General features: G+C 46.3%; 1 protein-coding gene across 1 annotated transcript in view; it reads left to right on the top strand.

The window, feature by feature from the left end:
- Window positions 1-12594, top strand: part of Kif26b (kinesin family member 26B) — a 428179-nt gene that overhangs the window by 195008 nt on the left and 220577 nt on the right. Inside the window, exon 4 of the mRNA XM_031390948.1 lies at window positions 5436-5602. Within this exon, the coding sequence (XP_031246808.1) occupies window positions 5436-5602 (167 nt within the window). The remainder of the gene's footprint in view (window positions 1-5435; window positions 5603-12594) is intronic.

A 12594-nucleotide genomic window follows, 5' to 3' on the forward strand; every position in this document is an offset into this window, starting at 1 on the left:
GGCAGAGGTGGGGGGCAGAGCTGGGGTGGGCAGAGGTGGAGAAAGTTAGACCAAGAGTAGAATGCAATAAGAAGGCACTGTGGAGTTCCCCACCATGTGGTCCCAGGCTGGGTTTCTTTACTCCCTACCTGCTTTTCCCTGGGCTGCTCTAACCTCTCTGACCTTTCATTTCCTTCTTGGTGACGTGGGTACATTGTCGTAGGGTTCAGTTTCCAGGCTACCCTCGGGACTGTAGTGACGGCTTGTAGGCACCCACTTCTACCCATTCATGTGCCCCTCACGTGTCCCGGAAGCCACAGGCACGGGTGCCAGACAGAGGTCCGGGAGAGACAGGTCCCCAGGCTTTGGAGCCACAGTAGCTAAGGCTATATTAAGGACTGTCACACAAAAAACCAGAGCCTTGGATATAATTAGCAGGAAAGGTAGCAGGTCCTGTTGTCTGGGAGGAACGGCCACTGCTCTGACACAAACTCAGAAGCCAGGAGCAGGGTGATTGATTACAAAGCACAGGTTTCTCAGGAACACCATGGGGCATCTCTGTGGAGAGAGAGGAGCAGAGGATCCTCACTGGTGGCTGATGGCTAAGAGCTCAGAAACCAGGGATTCCAGGGGCTCCTTCCTTCAGAAGCATGTTGGACCTAACCTCCTCTGGGAGCCTCCATAGCCCAGCCTGGTGCCTCACTGCTCAGCCTACAACAGGAAAACAGTGGCTCCCTCCCAACCCCAGGCATTTATTTCACTTGAAGATTTGTCTGAAAGCCTCTTTATTAGCACATTGTAGGTAGCGCATATATGCACACATACATACATACACACATACACACACATGCACACACATACACACACATACACTCACACATACACGCACGCACATACATACACACATACACACACATGCACTCATATACACATGCATACATACTCTCATAACACACACATGCACTCTCTCACACACACTCACACATATACACATTCTCAACATACACACACACTCATATACATACTCATGCACATTCACACATACACACATGCGTTCATACGCACTCATACACATAAGCACACACACTCATAACACACACATATACTCACACACACTCATGCACACACACTCACACATACACACATGCACATATATGCACTCACACACATACACCCATACATACACACATACACTCACACACACTCACGCACACACACTCACACATACACACATACACTCACACACACACTCATGCACATGCACACACACACACAAACACACACACATAAACATCGCTAGTGGGTGGCTTTATTCTGAGACAGGATGTGTTCTAGGCTTGTTACATGTTTCTGATCTACGTCTAGTTTTCTGGTTTGATTCTTTCCCAGGAAGTGATGCACTTAGCACAGTTTACTTTCTGTAAGCTCTCAGATCTACTCGATCCTCAGCCTGTTCAACACACGTGGGTAACAGAAGTCGGATGGACGGAGGAAGGAAAACAGAACAGCTCCAGGGGCCTGCATTTTCTCCATGCTGTGTGACCTTGGTCGAATCATGTGTCTCCTTCACAGCTCTTTCCTCACGTGTGAGCTGGGAGCAAGAGCCAAGCCACGTAGAAAGCTTCATGTTACCCGTCTCCCATGGGCCTTGGGGAAGGTATAGGGCTTATCAGTCTTAGAGGGTTAGCAGACAATGGTGATGCATTTCGTATCTTTAGCCTTTCTGTTTAATGTGTGTACAGCGCTGGGATGGGCTGCCTCCAGCTTAGAGCCGAAGAAGGAATTTGTGTTGGACAGATCTCTCCTAACTCGGACTTATCCAGTGGGCAAGTATTTTGTCCCTTTGACTCCTGGGGTAATTCACTCATGACTGGTGGTATTTTCTTAGTGATAATTGTCAAGGTTGAAGGGATGGTTTTTGATAGTTAGTGACTTAACGATATGCAAGATAGCCCCTCGGTGAGAAGTTATCAGCAGAGCCCCAGCACTCGGAGCCTACCTTCTAGTACAGGGTGGATGAGTGGTGGCTCATCCAATAACTGGACTCCTTTCTCATAGTCATCTGGAAACAATACAATTTTAATTGTTGAGTTAAAACAACCATGGCTTCTGAGAGGGTGCCTGGATCACTCTGATTTTCAGAGTGACAAAGATGTCGCTGGACAGAGCCCAGAAGTTGAGCCCACAGCTAGCTCTCCTATTTACTGTCTGTACAACATACTGTCAGCCGGGGACACCTGTACAAATTACAAAGAAAGTAAATGTTGAAGACACCTGAGACACGAAGGTGTGTTTGCATGTGTGTCTGCCGAAGTGCCTGGCACAGCTAAGCACCAAGAACAACAGAAAGGACTCAGTGGTAGAACACTTGCCCAGTGCACACGCAGACGTGCCCAGCAGAATAATGAAATCTGGAAAAAGAAATATATTTTCTTGTTTAAAGGAGTGTAGACAAGAAGATTTAATCAGATAGATGTGGGCAGCAGAAAATAAAGTAGTTTGGATCCATGCCATAAATGTGCTTTTGTTATCTCTGTGTGATTGTGTGGATCTTGGTATACAGTGGACAAGCCAGCCCTGGTTCATGATCCTGTGATGTGTAACTTGCTGAGTGTAACCCCAAGGTATAGACATGGAAGTGAACATGGAAGCGCTGTTTAAAATTTAAAAAGACACAAACTACATTTAAAAAAAAAAAAAGAACAAAGGGAAGGGAAGCATCTACAGAGGATTGGGTGAGGACTACTTACTGATGTCACCACAGGGTGCAAGGTGTCACTGATGCCACACTCACTTGCTGACTTCTCTCAGATGTCACGGTGAGTTAAAACCAGAGGTGTGTGCCTTCAGGGTGGCTTTTGATGCCAGTGAGGTGCCCTGGATTTGTTTTGTTCCTGGTCGTTGTCCAGGAGGGCATCATGCACCACCTGTGGCTTTAGCATTGCTAGCCAGTGGGGACAACAGCGTGTGTGGCAGTCTTTTCATTGTCCCCTCTGGAATGGTAGCAGCTGTTGGTGGTCTAGGTGGCCCGTAGAGGTGACCTATGCCTATGGAGAGTTAGTAACCCCCATGGACAGGGAAACCATCCTCCTGGCCTTCTCTGTGCTGCCCCCTCTCCAGCTACTGTGATGGAGTCACCTTTGTTTCTCGTATGTAGAATGAAAGTAAGAAAGTACAGGTTGGCAGAATCTCCACCGAATGATGCCCAGCTTCCCAAGTTACAGCGGGAGTTTAAGCAAAATTTCAAGTCAACGGTATGCAATGGAGCAAATGACTGCTCTGCTAGAATTGATTTTATATCCCTGGTGTTAGCCCAGGCTCCCTCATCTCCCTCATGGCCAGCTACCCGGCTCAGTGACCAAGGGGGAAAGGCTCTTGCCCTGGGTTTTATTACATCTGTGTTTTATAAATGATAGGTTATTTTCCACCTATTATTTAAGAGTAGCAGGCCAAAGATTTCTTTGTTTTTGTTTGTTTGTTTGTTTGTTTAACTTAAGTCATCCTTCTTTTTGTTTATTTGTTCCAGCTAATGTTTTCCATTTTGGAAGTAGATGAAAGTTCTAGAGTAACCACATAGCACACTTTGACTTTTGTCCCACAAGACACAGTATTATGTCAGATGAACAGAAGTGTGTCTCTATACCACGTCCTCATTTTTCCCAGACGTGTGTGTCTTCTAGCAGATGGGGGATAGACAGAATAGACTACCTATGTGGACTTCCATTACAAAAACAATCACAAGCGATAAAAAGGAGACAGCCTCGGCTACATAGTGAGTCCAAGGGCAGCCTATGCTGCAAGAGACCAGTTCTCAAAGGAACAAAAATGAGAACAGTTTTCTCTTGCTATGATAAAATGCCCCAACAGAGCCACTTAAGGAGGGAAGGAAAAGTCTCTTTCACCACACCACTCCAAGTTAGAGTCCATCCTAGCAGGGAATTTAAGGTAGCCAGGATCTGAAACAGCTAATCACAGCCCAGCGCAGTCATGGATGCATGCATGCCCATCTCCTTGCTCAGTTCACAGTTCTCACTTTTATACAGTTGGGGGCCCAGCCTATGAAATGTCACCTACATTCAGGGTGGGTCTCCTCATATCAGTTAACCCAACTAAGAAAAGTCCCCGACAGGCCAACGTGATCTACGCAACAGGTTATATCAGGTTGGCAGTTAAAACCAACTATCATGCCAGACTTAAACTAGATGTGAAGGCCCATTCTTGCAGTCCCAGCACCTGGGAGGCAGAAACAGGAGGATCAAGAATTCAAGGTTAATCCTGCTACATACCTAGTTCTAGGGAACAGGGGTTTATTCTTGTTCTTTTTTTTTTTTAAAGATTTATTTTATTTCATTTTTATGTGTATGAGTACACTGTAGCTGTACAGATGACTGTGAGCCATTATGTGTGTGGCTGCTGTTGATCTCAGGACCTCTGCTGGCCCCACTCACTCTGGCGTAATTTTCTGCAGCTGTCTTCAGATGCACCAGAAGAGGGCATCCGATCTTATTATGGGTGGTTGTGAGCCACTATGTGGTTGCTGGGATCCGAACTCAGGACCTTCGGAAGAGCATTCAGTGCTCTTACCTGCTGAGCCATCTCGCCAGCCCCTTGTTCTTGTTCTTGTTTTGTTTTGCTTTGTTTTTTTTTTTTTGGTTTTTTGGTTTTTTTGGAGGGGAAACTGGGAAAGGAGATATCGTATGACATGTAAATAAAGAAAATATCTTTAAAAAAAAAAAAAAGAGATCCTGCCTCAAAACAAACAACAAACAAATGAACAAAACCAAAGCCAATCAAATAACCAAAGCAAAAAAACTGCACAAAACAACAACAGCAAGAACAAAAATACAAAGAAACAAAGTAGAAGTCGTTAATGGATCAGAAGGAAAACGAAGTCTAAAATCTTCTAAACTCTCCATGAAAAACCATTGGTACTACACGGAAGCTGAAGCTGTGTCTGTTTTTATCTGAATCTGCAATCCACCTGTCTTCCTACGGCTGACCCAACCACTGCCCCTGAGAACCCTTTATCTGAATCCCTCGTGTTCTTCGTTAGCAGGCTTGCTTGTGCCTTCACACTGAACCTCTGCCTCTTCCCCACTTTGCCAGCCCCGGAAGCCTTTCCTGGTGCGAAGCCAGCATTAGTCCTTGTCACGGTTCTGATCCTGGGCTATGAAGAGCATGTGGCTAATAGGTGACACTTTCTCCTCTCCAGGAAGGGAAGATGTAGGTGTAATGCAGCCTATAATGTCAGGGGTTATTTTACTACATTATTTGAAATGGAAACAGGAAGTGACCTAACTAACATGCTGGGAAATGGTCACAGAACTCCTGTGCGCCCCCAGGTAACCAAGGGTGGGTGGGATTAAACCCACCCTCTTCTCCAGACAGCAACCTGCTGCCAATGGGCAGACATTCTGTGAGCCACAGTAATGAGTTCCATGTCATTTCTTTGTCAGATCTCCCAGCTGATGACAGAGACCGGCCGTGAGGGACTGACAGAGTCAGCGCTCAACCGCTACAATGCCGACAAGCCTGCAGCCAGCAGTGTCCCAGCCCCACAGGGTTCCTGTGTGGCCAGTGAGACTTCCACGGGGACCTCGGTGGCCGCTTCCTTCTTCGCACGGTAAGAGATGCTCAGATCTTTGCTTCTTTTGGGTACACCCAGCTGGTGTGCATCCTACGTAGACCAGATCAGCTGAAACCATTAGAAGGCATTCAATACTGTTCTTTGAGTTGGCTTTTTGAAAGCAAGATTTCCAAACTGGGCAATGTTGACATTGTGAGCCAGAGAACTCTGTGTCGAGCGGACTACCCTATGCATTATAGTGTGTTTAGCAGGATCTTTGGCCTCTGTCTACTGCATGCCCATGTATCCTTATCCCTACTAGGTTCTGGAATAGTCAGATGTATCCTGGATTGAGAACCACTATTATAAGAATATATGGCTCTAAGGATGGCCCTCCTTGGGGTAAGGATGTAATAGGTGAAGTCCTGTGGCTACTGATCCCACATTTACCTGCTCATGAACCTGCCGAAAAAAGACACTATTAAAGAGATGCTATGTGTATTCTTTCTTGACACACTACTGGATATATAGCTAATCAAACACTGGATATAAAGCTAATCTTAGAGAGTTCAAAGCCAGGGGAACCAAAAATGAAAGGTATTTGAACTATGCTGCCAGCCTAATTTTAGCAGCAAGGCAGCAACAGGGCAGGAGACAAAGGACAGCTGAGTGGGACGGCAGGGTTGTCTCCTTCAATCTCATGATTTTATGACCAAGGACACTGAAGACAGGGAAGGGTCATCAGAGTTAACATATAAGAGACAGAAATAGCAGGGGGTTGATGCGTCTGGTCTTCTGTTCACAGTTCACTCTTTACTCGATACTTGGAGCTAGACCACGGAAAAAAATTTTCTCTGAGATTCTCAGGCTCAAGAATAAACAGGATCCTTAATAAATAGCACAGAGTATGAAGCCAGAGGGTTTGCGCGCCTCCATTTCCACATCTAAAAAGTGAGGATAAGGTCTACTACAGAAGTTTAATTTCACGTGGGTCTGGCCAGTATTTCGTGTGGCTTTCCTTTTCCCTAGGAACAGCGGCACACAGGACATAAATGTAAAGAAGGGGCTCTGGCTGAGGAAGGGAACAAGCCAGAGGAGAGAGAGGAAAAGGGTCCTGGGAGAAAATGCTGTCCATAATAGGTGTCAGGAAGGGCCGTTGGGAGCCCAGCTTTGAGGGGCTCATTCTATCACGGCGCTGTGTTTATTCTCCTCTGAACATTCGCACTGGTTTGATTATGGGAAAAGAAGCACCGTATGTGTATGCTGGTCTCCTAGCAAGGGCCATCGTTAGCTCCACCTGTGTGTGAATCTCTGTAATATCTGGACCATGGAGCAAGCGATCCAAGCCCACTGGGGTGTTACATCTCTGCTGACTGAAGCAGGAATGAAGAGATGTAGGCATTTAGGGGGAAATGTCAAAGGCCCAGATGATCTTGAGACCTGGGGAGCCTGTTAGTGTAGCCACAGGAGGGTAAGCCTTGGCTGAGGGCTGAGAGGATACCTCAAGGCAGAAATCATCTGTATCGCTGAGTAAGAGGCCATGTTTCTGTCTCTGTGAGGGACCCAAGTGTGTGAGCCAAGGCTGAATGAAACCTCATAAGGGAGGGAGGCCATCCCCCGGCTCTCTGCGAACGACGGAGGAGAACTTGCTGCCTGTTCACATCACTTAGAGAGTGAGGTTTCTGCCAGTGAGGGACGTGCAAGGTGTGCTGAGTGGGTATCTGGTCTCCATGCTGGAGGGGCCGAGCCTGGTCTCCATGCTGGAGGGAATGAGCTTTCGATGCTCTTTGGAGTTGAACTCTCACCTCCCTACCTTGATGCTCTTTGGAGTGTGAAATCTCTGTGTTTCAGAGGATCTCATACAAAACTGCCAGACTCATGAAGAAAACAAAACACTGAAGAAAGATTTGACTGTGGAGGAAATAAGGGGCTGGGACTTCTGGTGGGACTTCTATTTAGGGAGATCAGGTGTTGGCACTCAAGATGAGTGGGTTCCTGATAATGGCTGGGAGCACTTTAGATGATGCCAGCAGTGAGCAATGACTCCAAAAGATTGCTCATTATTTCATTCTGTCTGTCTGTCTGTCTGTCCATCCATCCGTCCGACCACCGGGCCATCCGTCCGTCTGTCCGTCCATCCCTGTGTATGCATATACATGCCTGTGCATATAGATCAGAGGATAGCTTGTGGGATTTGGTTCATTTCTTCCACTATATGGGCTCAGGGCTTGAACTCAGGTCATCAGGCTTGGTGAACGCTGTGAACACTGATAGCACCTGGAGCTTAATGCATGAGCTTGCCTTCAAAGGGCTTAGAGTGTACAGAGGGACAGAGTACGATGATAAAAGCACATGAGCACACTCTCAGCTCATTCCTTACCCGTCACCCTGGCTTGTCATTGGATTTTGCTTCCTCCTGGCAAGTAAGGTAGCAATATGGACAACCTGCCGGTCATGGATGGGCATCTATAGCAGCGAGAGAGATCCATTCAATAGTGAGAGGCATGGCCAGGGATCTATCACTCTTTGGGTCTCAGCGGTCCATGAAGAGTATTTATACATTTCTGTAGGTTGTCTTAGTCTGCTCATGCTCATGTAACCCCATGTTCAGGATGAAGTGGTCTATAAGGGACAAGAGATTATTTCTTTCCTTCTAGAGATTGGAAAATCCAAGACCAGGGTACTAGCACCTATGTAAGGACTGCTGTCTGCTTCCAACATGGCATCTTGTTGGTTTGTCTTCATGAGGTGAAGACAGATGGGCAAGAGAGACCAGGTCTTTCTGAGTGGCCCTCTGAAGGCTCTGCCTCATAAGACCAAGGCAGTGAGGGTCAAGCTTCCACATGAGTTTTGGAGGGAATACTTTTAAACCATTGTAATTGTTGAATCTAAGACTAAAAAAAGAAAATTCTCGTTCTTTAGATAATAAGCCTCTTAGTGGTTGCCTAAATTTCAGAAGTCTAGTCTATTGTTCTTTCAGGGAAAGAAACTTTAAAAATGATAATGGTTCAAGCTACGTGTGTAGCGTGTTTGATAAGGTGTCCACTTAGCTTGTGTGAAGCCCAGGAGTGGATCTTCGGCACTGCATAGACAGGGCATGGTGGTATTCCATCTGCAATCTCAGCAGTTGGGAGACAGGATCTTTAAAAGTTTAAGGTCACATAGTGAGCTAGAGGTCAGCCACTCTGTCTTAAAGAAAGAGAGAGGGCTAAAAGTGATAGCACTAGGACTAAAGAAGAAACTGGCGCATCTGTCCTCAAGTCGGTAAGTAATGCGTTGCTGCTGAGCATCAAGGCCATTTCAAATGTGCAAATCCTTTAGCATACATTTTACATCATTGAGAAGAGATGATGTGGTAGGTAGAATAGGGTTAGATTTCCCCTTGGGCTGACTGTTCACTAATTACATATTTTGCTTTCTATCATAAAAAAGTACACAAAACCCAATGGAGAGGACCCTGTCATTGAAGGTTGAGACAATGGAAATTTCACTGTTATTTGAAAAGCAATGAGTAGATCCTGTATCATGCATGGAACTGCCTCAAACCTTGGAAAAGAAAATGAATCCTTCACATGACCTCATAGCTTCACACTGAGTTTTCAATTCTCAAATAATCCAAAGAAGCATCAACAACTGTGGAGTTTTCCCCTTCTGTCTGTGTTCCTCCTGTCTCCATCCTTAATCTTAGTGACTTTCTGTTTGAAGATCCAGCTGCACTATTTTTTTTTCCTGTTGATTAAAAATGTCTGTCCTGGGTTTGAATTTTCTGGATAAACTCTAGTGTTCAATATAGCGTTACTCTCTGTGGTTACTAATCTTGGCTGTCAACTTGATTGGATTGTGAAGTACCTACAAGATCAGTAGAACCCACTTGTCTGAGAGGGCCATTTCCAGAGACAAGAAGACCTTGAAGGTACTTATATCATGGGTGGATCAGTTGAGCTTTCAAGGAGTTCACAGACAGTATGATATAATGTGGGGCAAGGTAGGAGGGGAGATTGACTTGGAAGAAGCTGACACTGGCCATGTCTTTGCTGCGGGAAGTATGCTGTCTGGGTTCCTTCCCATAACCCCCCTGGACCTCCCTGCTTCCTGTCCGCCAGACTGAAGATCATCTACACACTGACATTGTCACGTTCTGCTAAGAGTACAGGGCAAAGTCTCCATGGATTGAGTCCTCTGAAATGTGAGCTGAGATAAATCCCATTTGCCTTGAGTGGCAGAGGATTTTGGTCCCAGTGATAAGTAATCGACTTAGATTCGTTTTGTGGGATCCATGTGCTCTGCCTTCTCATCTGCCATCCATCCTGTCCTGTTCTTTCATGAGGTTGCTGTCATGCCATCAGTCCCCCATGGGGCCAGGTCTTAGTGTCACGTATGAACACACACCAGTCCTCTCGTCTTTTGTCTTTGTTCCAAATTTGTTCTTTTCCTAGGGATGTTACTAATGCTGGCTCTGTCTAATACCTCCCCTGCTAGCCCTTCCATTTTTGTCTTAGGTGGCTCCTCTATTGCCTGACAGCTTGTACGAAGTCTCGTGAACATGTATCTGGCTGTTAAATGACTGATTGGCCAGAAGCACCTGAAGCTAGAGACTGCCGTTGTAGTAAAACCAGGTCCCAGGGTCAAGTGTGAACTGAGTTTTAGGGGGCTGACTGCTGATGCCAAGCACTGCTGTCGGGACCGTGTTTCCCCTCTGCTAAGCCCCCAGTGGGCTGCATGCAGCTGTAGTTACAACTGTCCCCATTCTTACTGCTATTATATCTATCATCTTGCTGATAGCCAAATAAAAATAGCTCCTGGTTGCACTGGCCTCAGCAAAGGCTTTGCACATCTGATCTTGGATAAAGCAGGCTTTCTTCCATCCCTGGGTACTTTACACACAATAGTGGTACTTGGCTGTGTGCTCTGAGTTTATTAAGCCCAAGAAGGATGAGGAAGATCATGAGTCTGCTCGTAGTTGGTCCCCTTGTTCTCCATCAGACACAGTTCCCTGCAGGGACACTTGTGAAACACATCAACAACCATTACTTGGAAAATCCACCTGAATCCCACAGTCGGTCTCAGGAGATGCAGGAGTTGAAAAATGGAGCCAGGTACACACAAGATTCATCTCTCGATTGCTGACTTATGTTGTAGAGATAGGGCTTCATCTCTGCCTCTGGCTTTACTGATCGGATCACCTAATGTACAGGGTTGTGTTTATTGTTAGATTTATACCTCAACAGAATTTTTTTTTTTTAAGAAAAAGCACCCCCAAACCTAAAAACATATAAGTGAGAGCTGTGTAGGAACCTTTATGAGCGCAAATTGTAGAAATTTTCTGTTATTAAAATTTTCTGTTATTATTTCCCCAGTTCCTTGTGGTTTCCATAGCAACACGATACCTACCTTGCCTGCTTACTCTGGTAGATCTCCTTGGGATGGACAGTCCTCGCCACTCTCCCATCTCACTCCACTTTCCTCTACTCCTGACTATTCCACAGCTTCCCATGGAAGCAGAGCCATGCTGGAGCTTCCTGGGAGACTCTGGTGAAAGCCAATAGGCACAGTTGTGCCATGGGACAGGGTATCCACCAGTTGTGAATGGGCTTTAAGGGCCTGCACTGTAGGCTCATGGGAAGACTCCGGCAAGCCTCCAGTAGGGGCGTCTTTTTTCCTAACTACCTGCAGCTGCGACCTGGGCCCCAGATGCTCCAACTCTCCTGTCCCCTTCTTTAGCAGCTAACTAGAGCCAGGCAAGGATCACCGAAGGCCGAACCATCGCTCTGTGGATCTCTGGCTTATGTATTCAAGGCAGGCATAGGTTTACTCTCCTTAGAAAAGGTGCTCCTTGGAGAAGAAAGAAGTGTTGCTCATGCATATGGATGAAGTGAATTTCTAGGAGTCTTAGTTGTATGAATATAGTTCCACTTAAATTCACCTCAGTGGCAGTGTGAAAGGAAGACTTGAAGAAGGAGCCAAGTGAGTTTCTAGTGCCCTTGGATTTCCGAGGCCCCAGGAAACAGTATCAGGTGTAGCTTACATGAAGAAATAGCCCCCTGATTGCCCTGAGAGAAGGCAAAAGCCTTGCAAACAAGTGGCTGCATTTAGTAGCTACACTGTGGAGCCCTGTGTCAGCCCTGGAATCTGAAGGGCTGGAGAGTTGGCTCAGTAATTCGGAGCACTTGTTGCTCTGCCAGGGAACCTGCGTTTGAATCTCAGCATCTATAGAATGGCTCACAACTGTCTGTCACTCCAGTCTTAGGGCAATGAATGCCCTCTTCTGACCTTGGGAGTAACAGACACAAATGTACACAGACATACATGCAGGTAATGCCTTCATCCATACAAAGCAGAACATATAAGCCTAAATTTAATAAAAGAGTTCAAAGACATTCTCTACAGCAAAGAGCAGGTGTGCCATCCCAAGCATTCATATAGACTTTTGTACTGGCTTAGGCAACGGAGCAGAACAGAATCAGTACCTGATGTTTGGTACAGGCTAGTGTGAGTGGCTGACCCCGCACCCACGAGTGTATCCCTAACCATATCCCGGTATGGCAACATGTATAGGATGCATTTCTCCTAAACAGGGGTTGTGCCCAACTGCCATCTTGCTAAGGCGTGGGCTATCAGCTCACAATGTCCGGGACCATTTGGGACAAAACCCCCAGCCATGCTTTGGTGAGAATGTTTGAAGGCGAAGCATCAGTGAACCCAGAGCAGCCCAGGGATCCTGGTCAACTGCTCTCTGCTTTTGTGGTTCTAGTTATGGGTGTCTTCTTACTGGTGTTGGTGATAGGCTGGGAAGGACACCGAACAAACCAATCGGGAAGCGGGGCCAGCCAGCTCAAGGCTCAACCTCCAGCCCGAAGCTAGACAGTTGACTTGAGCTCTCTAGCCTTTGGTTTTCTATTGTTCCTGGATGTCATCCTGTCTGTTTCACAGGGTTCATGGTAAAGGTTAAAAGAAGATGTGCTCATCTGAGTCTTGGAGATGATATTAACACAGCACCTGCCTCAGAAGGATAGAGCGCTGTCCTGGGTGGAAAACTCAGTGAAATGCCC

Source organism: Mastomys coucha, unplaced genomic scaffold (assembly GCF_008632895.1).
Source record: "Mastomys coucha isolate ucsf_1 unplaced genomic scaffold, UCSF_Mcou_1 pScaffold1, whole genome shotgun sequence".
Classification (NCBI taxonomy): Eukaryota; Metazoa; Chordata; class Mammalia; order Rodentia; family Muridae; genus Mastomys; species Mastomys coucha.